At 39.9% G+C, this 17,995-nt stretch overlaps 1 protein-coding gene across 4 annotated transcripts in view; it reads right to left on the bottom strand.

Annotated features, from left to right (window-relative positions):
• Positions 1-17,995, bottom strand: part of LOC122809252 (myosin-10-like) — a 3,714,157-nt gene that overhangs the window by 414,252 nt on the left and 3,281,910 nt on the right. For all 4 annotated transcript variants that reach the window (XM_044080584.1, XM_044080595.1, XM_044080606.1 and 1 more), the window contains one exon: positions 10,754-10,877. In XM_044080584.1, coding sequence (XP_043936519.1) covers positions 10,754-10,877 — 124 coding nt within the window. The remainder of the gene's footprint in view (positions 1-10,753; positions 10,878-17,995) is intronic.

The raw sequence follows: 17,995 nt of genomic DNA, 5'->3' as shown, positions 1-17,995 counted from the left end.
AAATGATAATGCTTTGTAAAGGTGTGAACAGAACTCCAAGTAGCAGCCTCTAGAATGTCTTTGGTTGGTACTCCTCTGAGAAAGGCTGCTGAAGTAGCTGCAGCTCTGGTAGAATGAGACCTAATGCCCTTGGGCACAAGTTTGCCATGGTGAAAGTAGCAGAAACGAATGCAGTGGCTTATCCACCCTGAAATAGCCTTTCCTACTGATCCTGCAGCATATGTCACTAATAATTGCTCAGTTTTTCTTAGAGTTTTAGTCCTGCTCAAGTAGAATCCTAGCTGTCTATGCACGTCCAAGGAATGCAGAATTCTCTCCCTCTTGTTCTGCGGATTTGGATAAAAGGTTGGCAGATGAATAGTTTGGTTAAGAGCCACACTGGAAACCACCTTAGGCATAAATAAAGGATTGGTCCTCAGAGACACCCTGTCTGAGTAAAATATGATAAGGCTCCACAGCCATGAGGGCCTGTAGCTCTGAGACTCTTTTTGCTGAAGTAGCTTCTATGCCCCCAAGCCTTTTTGTGTTAGAGGAAAGCCTTCTAGCTTAATTTTGTTTTTAGAACTAGCCAGTTTTTTTGTTTCAGCACTCAAGTCTGTTTCTTTGAGCTCAGCATTTGTTCAGAACTTATTGTAAGCACTAAATAAGCTACAAATTACTACAGGACTCAACTTTCCTCACTGTCTAGAGGAAAACAGTTTCTAGTACTTAACAAATAAGCACCTATCCAGGCATGTCTAAGGGTCAGCTCCCGGTGTTTTCTCCTGTCTACCTGATGAGTCTGGGCATCTTGGGGCAATGCAGTAATTGCCTCATGTACACAGACAACCCTCTCCTACTACCACCCAACACTACAACCTGTGAGAGATGCACTTATATAGCCAAACTGGAAGCAAAGGCCTCTTCACCCAAGACTAGACTAGACAGTCAAGAGGAGAAGGTAAACACTTGCACCACACCACACTCAGCACATAGTCCCTCAAAACCTACACCACCAAAATACACACATAGAAACACAAAACACACACCTACATTCGCGGAGACTCTCAGTAAAAACCTGCTCAAGCAACAGGGATCTCCAAAGCAGAAACACAAGCAACCTCCACCCCCCAACACAACCCAAATGACACATAGCCCACAAACTCAGTGTGCCACTCAACCACAGCCCATAAGGCATAACAACGTACCCAACACTCTAGTCATAGGTGACTCTATAGTCAGGCACACTGATGTTCCACTCACCAGGCTAAACAAGGAGAAAGTTACTGTCAGCTGCCTGTCAGGTGCCAGGATCCACCACATAACGCATGCACTCAGGTCACTCCACAACAAGTACAAATACGACTCTGTCATTGTCCATGTTGGCGTGAATGACCTGAAACGTACCTCCTTGGACTACATGAAAAGGGACATGGAAGAGCTGTCCGATCCTGTAGCCCAGGCAGGTATGACCCTAGCCCTGAGTAGCATCCTGCCATCACCCAGAATGATACCACAGTACAAGGACAAAATGACTGACTTCAACAATTGGCTAAGCTTCTGGTGTCATTCTAAGGGGATCCAGTATCTGTCTGCCTGGGATGACATGATCGACAAACCACGATGCTTTGCCAGAAATGGCCTACACCTGCTGCCCCTGGGATTCCGGATACTGGCTAAGGCTCTAGCCGCCCCTATAGTGCCTTTTTTAGGCAAGCTTCAAATGACAAATTCACCACCCTAACAGTTACAAGCAAGAAGAATCTGAGGGTATTGCTACTCGATGCTAGAAGTCTAAACCTCAAAATGCACTCACTCGAGGCACTCCTTAAAATGGACAACATCGACATCTGTGCAGTGATAGAGACCTGGTTCAAGGCTCCAGAGAGTACCCCTGCATTACCAGGCTATAATTCATACCACACCTTTCGGCCACCTAACCTGGACCGAAACACTAAAGGCGGAGGCGTGTCCATATTCATTAAGGATATCCACACCTCCAGGCTAGATGCTCAGTATAATGTATCCGAGATTATCCAAGTGCAACTAACTCTGGGCAAGACCGCAATCCAAACTGTAGCTTGCTACAGATCCCCCACCATGCCCCAAGATTCCCACTCCTCATTTCTTAATACACTGGAAAATATTACCTAACACCCTAATAATGGGCAATTTTAACTACCCTACCATTAACTGGGAAAACTACTCATGTACCAACTCTTGTGCTCAATGTTTTCTGGAATTCATAAATTCCAATGCCATGGATCAACTTATCCACTCTCCCACCAGGAGCAGCAATATCCTAGACCTGGTTATTACCAACATGGGTGACCGGTGTTCCACACCAGAGGTCAGTTCCTCGTTGGTCAGATCCGACCACAAGCTAATCACCCTAGACATCCACATCCCGCCCCCACCCCCCATTAGGGAAACCATCGTAAAAAAATTCTCCAAAGCCAACTTCACACTTCTTAAGACAGAAGTGGCAAACTTCATGACACCCATGCAGACGGAAATTGAGGTACGACTGCTGAATCCTACACAAATGCACTTTATAAGCACTTACATGAGTGCATGGATCATGCTATCCCTAACAGAACCAAGATGCTATCCTCCAAAAAAAGGAAGCCAATCTGGTGGTCACCTGCTATAAACAAACTCTACAACAGAAAAAAGAAACTGCTGCAAAAAAGAGTAAAATCCCATGATTGGAGGAACTCTCTGGTCAGCCTCAGTAAGAAGCTGAGATCCCTCATAAAATCCTCCAAAGCTAGTTACAAAAACAAAATCACCACTGTTTCTACAGACAACCACAAAGCATTCTATAGCTATGTCAAGAATCTCAATGGCAAGATCTGCTCTGAGTTACAGCACAATGGCACTAAATATACAGAACCAACTGATATTGCCAACATCCTGGCAGATAATTTCAGCGCTAACTTCACCCCCTAAAGGGCCCATCTCTATACCGGAAGAATACAAAGTTACTGTAATCACGGCTGCACAGGTAAAAAACACACTTTCCAAAGCCAAGAACACAGCATCCATGGGACCTGACAACATCCCAGGCTGCGTTCTACATGAGCTACAGAACGAATTGGCATCTCACCTAAGTACCATGTTCAATCATAGCCTCACCTCAGGCTTTGTGCCCACTGAATGGCGCACAGCGACGGTTATCCCACTCCACAAAGGGGGATCCACCATGGACCCCGGGAACTACCACCCCGTTAGCCTGACGAGCCTGGTCTGCAAGGCCATGAAACGTATCATCATGAAACTTATAAACAAAGACATTGGTAATCTCCAAACTCTGGACCCCACCCAGTTCGGGTTTGTAAAAGGCAGATCATGTCTCCTAAACTTAACAGACTTCTTAGAAGCAGTCACCAAAGCTGTAGATGAGGGTAAGGTGGTTCACACAGCCTATCTAGACCTCGCCAAGGCTTTCGACACCATCCCCCACTCTGGAATTATAGATAAACTTACTAAACTAGGTATAAATCCCTATGTCACAAGATAGGTTGCCAACTGGCTCACTGACAGTACCCACACTGTGAAAGTATCAGACTCCAAATCCGACTTCAGATCAGTGACAAGTGGAGTACCACAGGGTTCAGTCCTGTGTCCTCTCCTGTTTGGTATCTACTTCTCTGAAGTACAGGCTAACACAGAAGGTCTTTGGCTAATGAAGTTCGCAGATGACTGAAAACTAGGATCTATAATCGAAACTCCTAACAATGTGGACATCCTACAAAAGGGCCTCATTGAGACAGATGCATGGTGTCAAAGCCATGGCCTCAAGCTCAATGCCAAAAAGTGCACTGTCATCCCTTTTGGTAAAAATTCTTTACCCATGAACTACCACATAGGTGGTAGTCTACTTAACACCGAAAGTGTGATAAGAGACCTTTGGACACAGGTGGACAGTAGTCTCTCCTTTGATAATCACATCGCCATAGTAGTCAGAAATCCTTCTACATGGCACACTTCATTACAAAAGGTTTCTCATCCAGGAAAAAAAAGGTAATTGTTCCCTCTACTCATTACTCATTAGACCCATTATAGAGTACAAGGCCCCTTTTGGTACGTACCTCACAAGACATCTACAACTGGAAAGGCCACAGAAATACCTCACAAAGAGGATTACCAGCCTCAAACAGATGTCCTACACAGACCGTCTCAAAAAACTCACAAGACATCTACAACAACTGGAAAGGCCACAGAAATACCTCACAAAGAGGATTACCAGCCTCAAACAGATGTCCTACACAGACCGTCTCAAAAAACTCCAGCTTTCTCTGTCGCATATCGCCTACTCAGAGGCGATCACTGCCTAACATACAAAGCTATGACAAACCCAGAGCTGTTGGACATGTTCCACTTAAAGAAATCCCAATCCCTCCGAGCTACACGCTCTAGGGACCTAAACCTTGTCATCACAATAAACATAACATGCTGGAGGGATAGATTCCTGTCCCAGAGACTTCCCCTACTCTGGAACAAACTACCTATCTATATCAAACAAAGCTCTTCACTAGCACTCTTCAAGAAAAATCTTGATGATTGGATGGGAAATAGGAAATTTACCCCGGGGATCACTTCTGCGGCTCTGCTCCATAGGGACAGAGGAAAATAATTTTCTTGGGTGGCGAAAGCCAGGGTACCTTTTTGACTAGGCTTACATAGGTCCTAGGGCCAATAGCCTAGTACCTACCTATGGACCCATGAACCTAAAAGAGAAAAACTGAAAAAAAAATGGAAAAATTATTAGAAAGTCTAAATAAAAGGCAGACAATACTGTAAGTAGTTAGAAATAATCTAATTGGTAGAGACAAACTATTTCACTTATCTGCAACATCAGAGTGCTTGAGAATTTTGTCTGTCAAAAAGAAGGAAAAACAGACAGTGAAATCCATGAAGCACTGATATGGTATCCCAGCCTACAGTCTCAACAGTTTGCAGGGAAAAATAAAAGATGAGGAATAAGGATAACTGTTCAGAATGCTGGATCCTGGTGACAGCTAAAGAAAACGATATCTGAGGAGTATCTAGTCCACAGAAGATGAAAAAACTGACAGCTGGAGAAGCTCCTTGAAAAGTTGCTGACTCAGATCTGCCACAAGGCAGATGACACAACTAGTTAAGACAGATGGGGAGGACAACACAGAATCATGAATTTTAAAGTAATCTCGGATCCTAGGTTAATCAGCAGGAAATAAAAACGACGGAAGAATGAGGTAGGTGTGTCATTCATCAATATCAATACGGTAGTAAAGACAAAGAGACAGTATCATCCTGAAGGCTACTACAGACTCGGCACAAATGCTGTTCCCTGGAGGCAGAATTGTTACAATAATTAAAAAAAAAAAAAAAAAAAAAACTTCTTGCTGAAGCTGCTCTGACGTTCTGCACAGTTACTTTCTCCACCTTCTTCTGAGATCTTTTCTTATAAAAGTTCCTCATCATAAGGACCCAGCACAGAAAGGACCACTGTATGAACTGCCTGCCATGGGGTGAAACGTCCAAGTACATCAGATGATGACCACATTTTTTACAGTGGTTTGACCTTTGATGACAGCAACTCATAACCTTTGTCAAATGAAAGAGTTAACTGTATGGACTCCTGGTCATCTCTGCCTAGCCTTCTGTGTTGTGAATGAATCAGTACTCTTTGAAGTCCTTTACCTAAACAGAGTCAGTTTTAAAGCAAACACCCACTCTACAGACCTAAACCTATAACATTACATCAGAGCACCACCAGGTAGTTTGATAGATACTAGCCAAATGTATCTCAAATTTCAGGAAAAGGCTGCACTTCTATCAAAAAGACTACATTCCTAACAACCTTTAAAACTAGTCTAGATGACTTGATGGGTGATTGCAAATTTTACTGGGGATATATGTGAAAAATGTATTTTAATTTGTGCTCTGCTTCTATGCTGTACTGGATCCAAAGTCTTCTTAAGACACAGTCTTGCTGTGCTGTTTACTGCTGAATCAGAGACACAGAGCTTTGCATGACTCCATCTGTAGTCTGTTTAAAGCACCAAGCCTTTCAAATTGCACACTGATAAAGAAATATATTTTGCAGCTATAAGCACAGTTACAGATAACTTATTTTTATAACAAACGACACATCCTCTTTCTGTATTTACAAAGTTTTCCTTCATTACAGATACGAACAATGACTTCTATAAAATACTCCTCTCTGTCCCTCTCTCACATAACTGAATTACTTACAGTTGTTACATAGAGTGCTAGTCACGCACATAGATTTTGTTATTTCCTCTTGGTATCTTTTTTGTCCTTCTGTGGGAAGTCACATAATGTCTGTTTTTAGACTTTTCTGTTGTCCTGTCAGCAGTTCTGCTGAAGTGAAAATGTACAAATGCACGCAATCAGATGAAAGGAAACATCTGGTCTGTTGTTACTGAAAAAACATCACGTACTGCTGAGTTTAGATATTTGTTCTGCAAACACGAGAAAAGCACACAATACTTGCTTTCCAATATTGCTTTGTTAGGCTTTTTCTGATGCTGTGAAGATACATATAGTATGAATGCCCATTTTACATTGCTAAACTCTATACATATATGCAAACAAACTTTTTACTATATGCTTTATTTTTCAGCATATTTACAACAGAATTAATTTCAACCTTATATTCATAATCTCTAACAATTCCCTCTTTTTTAAAACAAACTCAAAACACGTTATACTGATATGCATTTTTGATAACATTATATAGAAAACACATTAAGAAACAAAACCTTTAGTCTTATTTTGATACATCAAAATGCAATTTTTCATCATTTATGGGCTGTGTCTGCTTTAATTTTATTTTTTAACTTGATTAATTTATTCTTTTGCAATTACAGAATGAGAGACAAGAACTATGTGCTACTGCAAGCATTTATACACTGCTGAAAATATACAGTTTCAATGTCATTTTAACCATAACATTGTGGTCATATTTCTGAACTGCCCATAAACTTTAATTGACAGTGAAATATACTCTGAAAAATGCTGTTTACATATTAGTCCATTAGCTGTATGAATACAATATTTTAATATAATTTTTTTTCTAGCTGGGGTAATCAATACTATTACAGATAAAATGATGGCCCAAAAACCAATGATAAAACTGCAACTTGAAACCAGTGATAATATTACAACTTGACAAATTACTTTTGAACTTATTACAATGTATCCTGTTGTTTTTGTGTCTTTCGGCTTTTCCCGGTTAGGGGTCGCCACAGCAGAACTCCGGTCCGCTAATGATTGGCAGTAGATTTTTACGTGCGGAGTTGCCGGCCCTGACGCACAACCTTCAACGAAGGTACGCCCATTCACGCATGTCTCCACACAGAAGACAGTCTAGGCGAGAATCAAGCAGGACAACGTCTTACTGTGAGGCGACAACGCTACCGCAGCACCACCACCGCAGTATTATTACAATGTACAGTATGTATTTACACAGACTGTTTGCTATTCATGCATTTCAATCTAGTAGCTATCCTGGACCCATTTTTTTCTCTACACATATTCATTGCTAGACATTCATTTCATTTGTATTGAATTCTTCTGCATTTGTACATACAAAGACTATCATTTGCACTGAATTCTTCTGCATTTGTACATACAAAGACTGTAAAGTACATTTAGTGTAATCTTACAAATTTAATAACATTAATATTAAGCAAAATCTTGGAAAATGTTTATGTCTCTTTAGAAATATTTAGTGGAATTGCCACCAGAGGCAACTATGCTTTTTGCATACCAACATTGTCTTGCCAAAAACGTATTAAAAATAGTGACCATTCTTGTTCAATTTTTTTACATATCTTTACTCTCTCTTGTGTATAGCTTTACAGTTTAGCAGATTGTAAATACAATTTAATACTAAACAATACAATAATAACTAGCATAAATATCTTGGACTTTCAGATTTAATCTGTTTACCAGTGTTTCTTATGCACTAATACCTGTTTTTTCCTTCCCCCCTAAAAGAGTATTGTCAAGAAGGAATGAAATATTATTTATTCCTGTAGCTCTATTTCAGACCTTTGTGCAGTACGGCTTATACAGTCAGTGTAAAACTGAGAGAGTGCCCCTCCCCTGTAGTATACTGCACTATTGTTTATCTGCTTTATTAGGTTAACAAACTATGGACCTTTGTCTGATTTGATCATTTTTTATAAAGCTTTTGCTGTTTATTACCACTAGTAGGTATTTATACCCTCCTGCATAATTGATTTGAACTGTATGTATACTATAGCCCATCTGCTGGCTGTATTTGATGCAACTGAGGTTTTTTTTTTTTTTTACTTTTATCATTTACTTGCAAACAGATTATCAGTGACATCTATGCACGATTGTGACACTTTATACCAATTACCAAATAGGGTTGCCTGTAAACATTTTAACAATTATGTTTTAATAACAATAATGCTTTAGAAAAAATCAAGCTACTTGTCTGGCAATCAGTCTAGTTTATCTTATCTTTCCAACACTTCTTGTAACTATTCATCTAGTCTAGGAAGGTCTGAGCTCACATTTTATACTTTATAAACTATAGTTAATTCTTTTGGCATTTTTCCTTTAATTTGATTGTGATTTGCATAACTATGCATTTATACTACATACATAGACATTATTTCACAGTTAGCTTACATGGATTTCAGTATTTTTTAATTTATTTATGTAACTGTCCTGCCATTAATTTTACAAAAACTGTTTGACTAATACCATCTATGATTTTATTTCTTTTTAAAATTCAGAACTTTAACTGTTTGGTGTGGTGTTGCTATACAATTATAAAAAAATGTAAAAAAGAAAACAGATATTAGCTTAACTAACATGTTTATATTTACATTATTTATATTTGCTGTTGTCTGTCTGTTATTCTTGTGCATTGTACTTCAATAAACATTTTTTATACCACACATGATTTTGTTTCAGATACCAGTCAAATATTGTAATCCATTTGCATAATACCTTACTATTAACTTGCAATCTATTTGCATAATACCTTACTATTAACTTGCCCTAATAAGGTTTTACATTTGCTAATATGCTGTATATATATTTCATTCTGTTATTATTATTATTACCTTTATGGCATTCATACTGTATGTAACCCAGCAAATTTTTCTTACCAGTCAACAAAGAGGCAGATGGCCAAGCTGCTTTACTGTAGATGGTTGAAAAGTTTCTGTAGTCACTTGTGAAGTTGATACAGCAAAACTGGCGGTTTCAGTCTTACAACTTTGTATTGTACCTTTTTTGGAGAATTTATGGCACTGCTCACCTTCCTGCACTGCAGTCTCACTCCAGATTTAGACTTCTAATAAACTGTATTATTGCTGCAAACTGTAGAAAACTGTAGAAATCTGAAGTACTTCACATAAACATTAGTTACTGTGCTTTTACAGGAGTGACCTTATACAAGGCATTATCCACTCACTCCCCCTGTTTTTGGATACAAGCTAGGAACGTTAGTTAGGGTCATGCAAGCAATCACATTAAAGGAAACATCTGGTTGGTTGTTACTGAAAAAACATCACATATTGCTGAGTTTAGATATTTGTTCTGCAAACATGAGAAAAGCATATAATACTTGCTTTCCAATATTGCTTTGTTAGGCTTTTTCTGATGCTGTGAAGATACATATAGTATGAATACCCATTTTACATTGCTAAACTCTATACATATATTCAAGCAAACTTTTTATTCTATGCTTTATCTTTTAGCATATTTACAACAGAATTAATTTCAGCCTTATATTCATAATCTCTAACAATATGCAGAAGGTCTGCTTACTTTGGAACACTGCTAGTCTCCCACAAGTACTGGGAGATGTGGAAGAGTTTCTCGGTGGTCTACTTGGTGGTAAGCACAGTAAGAACCTATGAATCTATGAAAGGCTCGCAAACTCATGACATTAAACCTTTAAAAAGTGCACTGCTGTAAAGCAACTTTTGCAGCGTTAGAATACATTACGGAGTTGGCAAGCACGTAAAAGAGTGATAATTCCAACTTGGAATTCTTCTTGGCTTCTTCTGTTTTTTAATTTTTTTAAGTCAGTATTATTGACTTCTGATGGTAAAAATACATCTCGTCTAAGTACCTGCAGGCCTCTCAACAAGTTGGGCTATGGACTGCATCCATGCAAAAATTATGACATGCATAGCAGTCCTGTTCCTGCTGTGCTACTTTCTGATACAGAGTGCAAATGGACAAAAGCGAAATTCAGGTGTTTATTCTGAAAAAAACAACAAAGAAAAAAAGAAAGAGAGAGAGAGAGAGAAAAAGAGAGACCTATCACACACCCACCCACGCACACACCCACATCCACACACACAAGCACACACACACACACACACACACACACACACACACACACACACACACACACACACACACACACACACACAATTGATTTGGCAAGTTAGATTCAAGCTTTTGCAAAACTGGGAACTCTATATACATTAGGAAAGAACTAGGGAAAGGGGACATCTCTCTGCATTACAAAAGCAATTTTGTCAGTAGCAAGTTAAGTGCCATTGGGAGGAAGGATGTCCCTCTGGTGAGAACAGATGGCAGTCTGATTTCTGGCAGCAGTTTGAATTATCATTTACCTGCTCACTGCTAGTACCTCATGAAATCCTCTGAAATAGCTGCTTAACTCTCAGTACTGTTAGCAGTCTTTTTACCATGTAATGCTAATTTACATAAACACTACAGCCCACACACCCCTGTTTCATCTTACTTGTATGGTTGATTTTCTGTACCGGTCATTTATCAGCTCTGAGTTGCTTTGTTCCTCATCTAGTTCTTCTTCCAGCTGTGCAATTCTGGCCTCAAGTCTTCGCTTCTCATCAAGCAGTGCAGACCTGGACAACAACACAAGACAGCTCAGGCATCTTCCTTAAAATTTACAATTGTGTCAAGAACAGCCCTTAATGTTAATATGAAACTAGTTTAAAAGAAAAACATAATTTAAAACAAGTTTGTGCAATACATAACATGAACATCTATTCTTTAGTAATTTTCACTAAAATCATGTCAATATGTCAATCAACAAAAATATGCATCAACTGAGAATAACCATAAAAAAGATGTACTTCTGGCAGACACACTAGTCATTTATTACAGATTTTCATTCTGCAGGCTATCTGATGGGTGGGTTTTTGAAGAGAATATTCTCTTGCCCACTCTCTTTAAAGCACTGGTATTCTTATTTCAAAGCAATATTGAAAGGTGCTGTGTTCTCTGGGATCCCAGCTAGACTGAAAAAATTACAAAGGAATCTGAATCTGCACTGGAATTCTTAGTCAGGATGTCATTCCACTGATGGGAAGTGGGGGGCTACAGATGCATCTGTACTGTCAGGAGCAGAAGGTGCTCAATCTAGATGCTATCATCATCTTCTGATTATATCCATTAGGGCAGCTTTCATGGGAGGAATGACACCGGGTTCCTTATCCTTTTCCAAACTCCAATTTAGCATTTTCTGAAAGAAAGCAAAGGAACAACAAGTCAGTCCACAGAAAGCTAAGTGTCTCTAAAAGACAGGACATCAGGAGTGCAGTCAATGAGAAGGAAGTCAAATTATCCTCATCAGTATCAAAAACAATGAACTGAACAGTTCCTTTGCCAGATAAAAAAAGAAAAACTTTCCTAACTTCAGCTCCAAGCAGATGTTGCTCTTGTTCATCTGATGAGTCAAGTAATAAGTAAATGGCTTATGGATTTTGGGTATACTGGGCAGTGGCATCCTAGGTACAAAGATGAAGCATGCTGGAAGTGAATCAAGGTCATGAGGGATCTGTGTAGTGTCTTCCACATCAAGTTGTGATCCCTAAAAGTGCACTCCTCCAATATCAAGGACAATATCTACCATACATCCATGCATGTGTAATATGGAACTTGTCCCATGTGGATCAAAATGAACTTCAAGAACCCACAGACAGCTCCTCAACTACTGCCAGTGGAGCTTCTTTAACTGAAGCAAAGATGATAGGAGTCTTGGATGGTCAGTTAAAGAAATTGTTCCATATGACTTGGTGAGTTATAATCATCGAGCAGAAAGAATGTACTACAAAGGTGGCTGCTTTTGGATACCCACTCCTCCTCCTCCTTTCATTGTCAGATGATGGTGAGTACAAACTCAAATTCTCATTAGCAGACAAACAGGATTGAGGTCTATCAAGTTTAGGATGGATATGAGAAAGAAGTAGAAGATCTCTTGGTGCTTTGCACAAGACCCTTTCTACTCTTCCTCTATCCGACAGGAAATGGGTAACCTTAACAGTAGAGAAAGATATCCTATAGGAAAACACAAAGGTACTGCTTTGTTTGAAGGACAGAAATGGAATTCTACAGTATGCCAAATTGATCCTTACAATAGTTCTCGAAGCCTTCCTCAACTATCCCCCATACATTTGACAATGAAGGTAGGAAATGACCCTTGAAGCCATCACTAATAATGGGGATCCCTGTGGCTGTGATTACTTTCGTCTCAATGAGAAGAACAAACATTTTTGGTTATCTGGATAGATGTATTGTCCTAAACTGACAGATAAGGTGATTTATTCCCAAACTGGAAAAGATAGGAAGACTTCTTTGATAGAGGTAAGAGACAAACTGAGGTATGGAAGGGAGGTGAGAGGCAGAGGTGGAGAGTCACAAGGAGGCTGGTTTGTCAGGAAATGAGCATTTGGATTCCTTAAACTCCTGCTTGGGTTTGTCCTGACACCTCTTTTTTTGAATATATTTTACCCTTTTGTAGGGCATTTTGCTCTTTAGGAAATAGAGGGCTAGCCTTAGAAAAGTAATTCCTCTGAAACTGGGTAACAGTAGAGAAAACGTTTTGCTTAAGTCTTGCATAACCACGATAGGCTCCTAGACAAATAATTTAATATGGTTGCTCCTGTAAGGTATTTGCTACCCACAACCAAATTTTCGCTTCTAAGTTGATATGAAAAAAGCAGGTTCACTGTTCAGGCTGGTCTTGAAAAATTTTAAAGTTTTTCATGCTCATACATCCCTTATGTACCTTATAGCCTTGGCATGCTTTGGTCATACTGCGTGTGACGCCTGTGCCAGCAATCAAGGAGCCTCAATCCTCATCACTAACACCAGTGAGGGGGCGTCCACATTGGGAAGGATAACAAATACACACAGTATTTCCCTTAAGAGCACACAGAGATCACAGTCAGTCTGGGTCTGGTTTCTCCCTTTCTCTCCAGATCCCCAATAAGACTCCCCACTGGCACATCTATAGGGTCCAGATCTCGGCCTAGTGGTCAAGCTAAAACCTCCAGCACCCTCTCTGTCCAACCAGTGCTTCATGTCCCTGCCCAAGTAGCTCACACACACACACACACACACACACACACACACACACACACACACACACACACACACACACACACACACACACACACACACACACACACACACACACACACACACATTCTCCTGGAGAAGGCTGGCACAGGTTCTCCATCTATGCCCCTTCTGCCCAGCCTATACGGTAGTACCACTTGCCATCAACCACTAATATCAGCTACTAATAAGGCCCTTATCAAAGGGTATCCAATTATTACTGTGCAAAATTATTATACAAATGGTAAGTGTGATGAACAACAAGGCTTATTTGGAATGTCTTGGACAGTATCACTATATACATGCAATGTACTCTAGAGCTTAAATTATCTCTACATAAACAGCCACAGTTGAAAGGTTTAACAATATTTAATAATAAATAATAAGAACACAAGACAATACTTCTTACTACACAGTGCTAGTCAATTGTTCAGAGATCACAGAAAAATGCTTAAAATAATACAGTAGAAAAGTTTTGACATCAATACAGAAAACAGCTAGACTAGACTTCCTATTTCTTATCTATATCTAAGAGCGAACACAGTTCTAAAATAAACTTACATATAGAGCATGGCAGTGCTGGCGATGTCAGTTCTGAAAACAAATGCAGAATGTTCTGATTCTTTCTCTCTCTGTCCTTAAACTGATAACACAGTACCACTGACTCATTTCAGATTACATCATTATTCTCTGTTTCCCAGGCTAACAGAAACTCAGAGTGTAACAGCCCTTTTGATCTTGCAGCTAGTCAGGAAGCCAGAGCAATAAAAGACATTAAACATGTAAATTCTAGCCATTAACTCTGGTCTCAAAACAATAGGAAGAATTCCTATTCATTCAGAAATCTCGGCTCCGAGTTTTGAGATCAGTTATACAATGCTTGACTTATCAGCTTTCCTCCAGCAGAGTGCAATGTGGTTACATTTTTGAAGTTCAACATTTACTTTAATTTTCTAACACTTAAGAGAACAAGCATGTGGCTTACATTAATATTTACAAATGACAGAATTATCTACAAAATCCTATCTAGCTAGGCTGTCAGCCTTCATACTGCGGACGTATGATGGAAGAGGAAAATGCTTATGTTTTGGTAACCCGTCCAGACTTATGGCTAAACATAATGGAATATCCCACTTGTTACTAATATTGCCAGGGCCGGCCTTTGGTTAACTGGTGCCCTAGGCAAAAGAGCTCCACAGTGCCCCCCACACACACCAGCCGGTGCTCCCATCCTGACCTACTACACCATCCAGATTACTTTTTTCTTTCATTTTCTCACAGTTTGTCTTACTCTTCAGTTTTTTCCTGTATTCATTCAACATATTTTAAAGAAACCTTTTCTTTACTACAAACAAAATAAACAAATACTGGAAAACAGTCCCTGGTAGAGCAATGTCCTAGGCAACCACCTAGTTGGCCTATGCTTAAAGCCGGCTATGAATACTGCAACAGTGTTCACAGGAAGGATATCTGTAGACATTTAAATACTTCTCTGCTGCAACAGCATAAGCTATACATAACCCCCTGCCATGGACTGGACCAAACATTCAACTTCCAAAGCATTAAGGCACTTTCCATGTATCCTCATCACTGCCCTGCATGAGGGAAACAAGAAAAATATCAGTGGCTAGGGCACCAAAACTTCAGAGTATTCTTTCCTCATAAAAAGGAGATCAGAGCACTGCCAAACAGGATGCACACTAATAAAAATCCCACACTTTGGCAAAAAAATAACAAAAATAGGGAGGCGGAGGGAAGGTGTGGCTACTACAATAGTGATCTACTCCAACATCTATTACTGTAGTTAGCTTACTTGCAGAGCTGTACTATGTTCATTATTAGATCATTGCTGCCATAGCCTAAGCTATATGTGATGAACACCACAGCTCAAAAAGCAAGGGGGGGGGTAGATGGATCCGAGTCCAGAAGCATCCGGAGAACAGTTCTAGCAAAGCCTGCTCTGGATTAAGAGAAGGAGTGTAGTTAGCATTGCTTGATAAAGGTGTTTACCTATGACCAAACTGCTACCTCTAGTGTGCTTCTAGAGTCTACCCCTTTCCAAAATACCACAGAAGTAGCTAGAGCTCTGTTAAAATGGGCCTCAAATTTGCTTAAAGTGTCTTGTTATGGTGAGAATAATAAAAATCAATATAAATGGACAACCACTAAGAAATTTCCTGCATGGATACTGATTGTCCCTTTCTCTTACTTTCATAGGAGACAAACAGATTATCAGCAATCCTGGAGGCTTTTTTTTTCTGTTAATGTAGTATCTGAATTGACTGTGAACATCCAGAGTGTATAATTTTTAGGCTTTGGGAAGAATAAACGGAGATGAACAGCCTGGCTTAGTGTAAACTCTTAAATGACCTTCACCTATAAAATGGGGGGGAGGGGGTGTCATGGAAGTTTTGTGAAAAATAAGATAAGGATGACTCACCATAAGACCTTGCAAATCAAATACTCTTCATGAAGAAGTCAGTGCAAAAAGCAATTCTGTTTTCCAAGATAACAACTTCATACAGGTTCATAGGTCTATACTAGGCTAATGACCACTAGGGCCCTTATAAGCTTAGTCATGCAACCCAATGTTATCCATGGATTTGACTTGTATAGGAGGAGATTTACTGCCTGCCTCTGACCATCAGAGACACAAGCACCAGACTAGGATGAATTTCTGATTAATTATCCATTGGTCCAAGTTTTGCTTAAATACGTTTAGGGAAGAACTCTGCTTCATATGGATGGTGACCCTGTTCCACAAATGGGAATTCTCTGAAAACATATCTGTCTTTCAAACATGTCCTATTTATGTCACAAGCAAAAATTATGTCTTTGTATTTAGCAGTGCTGATGCTCTTTGCTTGTGGATGTGCAAAAGGTTCATCAAAACAAGGTCCAGGGATGTCATGTATATTTGGCAAAGATCCCATCTCAGAAGTCTGTAAGATACCAAATAAAGAGACAGGACTTTGAGGTAATCAGTGTAGAATGTTGTCTTTACTCCCTGTATTCTTTTTATAATGAACCTTTGTGGACATTCCAGATGCTGCATATGCCTGCTCAGGTACATACAGAAGGAGGGCATTATACTCTATGATGCATCTGATGAGGGCTGAGTACAGTGGTACTGTGACATCTCTGGACTTAGATGCCATGCCCTTACTTATAAGTTGAGCAACACAGAAGGATTTTCTTACTACCTTGTACACATATTGGTTAAAGGCTAGGTTACTATCTACTGTACATGAGCTCCGTGATCTCTAATTAGTGAATCAACTCTTAGTGGTGTTTTACTGGTGACGTAGTTACCCAGAGTGGTTGACTTTCCAAAAGGTACTATAATGCATTTACCGGCATTCAGTTTTAAGCCATGGCTTGTCACCAAGCATTTGTGTGTGTGTTAGACCTTCCTGAAGGGTATTCTCATCTTGGATGGATTCAATGACTGCTCCCAGTTTGCAATCATCTGTGAACTTGGTCAGCCAGAGGCCTTTTACATTGGCTTTGACCTCCAAGAAGTAGATGCCACAGAGAAGTGGGCCCAGCACAGAGCCCTGAAGGACTCCACTGGTGACTGGCCTCTTTGCAGAGTTGGTCTCACCACTCCTAACCTCTTGGGTTCTTGTCAGTGAGCCAGCTAGCTATCCAGCATGTTATAAATGAATTTATGTCTAGTTTCACAACTTTGCTGACAATGCCCGAGTGAGGTATTGTATCAAATACTTTAGCCAGATCTAGGCATTCAGTATGCACCTCTTTCCCCTCATTCATTGCTTTAATAAACTTTTCAAAGAACTCTACCAAGTTCATAAGCATGAGCTTCCTTTGACAAAGCCAAACTGGGATGGATCTAGTGTCAGGAGGTCTCCAATGTCCTTGATGATACCTTTCGTGATTATTCTTTCCAGGACTTTTCAAATAAGACTAGTTAGAATAATGGGTCAGTAGTTTTCAGTATCTGATGAAGGTCCTCCCTTACAAAGGAGGATGACAGTCACAGTCCTCCATTCTTGTGGCACAAAGCCTGTAGTAAAACTACAGTTAAGTAGTGAGTCCTGGGGTCTCGAGAAGTTGTATTTTAGACTATTCAGGAGGCATCCTGGGATGTTATCAGGGCCCACTGAGACTGTATTCTTGGCTTCAGTGTGTGCAACCAGTACATGTATCCTAGTACAGTTGGAGGGATTATGTTTGATGGTACTTCTTAGGGGATGGTTGGGGTGGGGTTGGGGGTAGAGTTGGAACTGAATTTGCCCACTAACAGATTCATTATGTCTCCAGGCTCGATGAATGTGGCACCATTAATCACCAGTTCAGCACTTTGCTGAGTGCTGCCCTTGAGGTATCGGACATATCTGAAGAAGGACTCATGGTTATCTTTCACCTGGGAGGCTATCTTAACCTCAAAGTTGGCTTTGTTTGACATAAGCTTCCCATTTATTTTCATGACAATGTTTTTATCTTTATGGGAATTACCCTTCCTGATTTTTGCCATATTTTTTTTCTTTATGCTGTTTATCATGTTTAATCTGGGAAGCTGCCAGGGTAGTTTGTTTATGGGGCTAGTCCTGGGTACAGTAGCATCTATGCAGCCACTGACATAGTTATACAGAGTTTC

The sequence above is a fragment of the Protopterus annectens genome, chromosome 1.part1 (genome assembly GCF_019279795.1).
Source record: "Protopterus annectens isolate FY-2018-M chromosome 1.part1, PAN1.0, whole genome shotgun sequence".
NCBI classification, from domain to species: domain Eukaryota; kingdom Metazoa; phylum Chordata; order Ceratodontiformes; family Protopteridae; genus Protopterus; species Protopterus annectens.
The sequence above is the reverse complement of the archived record's forward strand: the minus strand, read 5'-3'. Positions and strand labels throughout refer to the sequence as shown.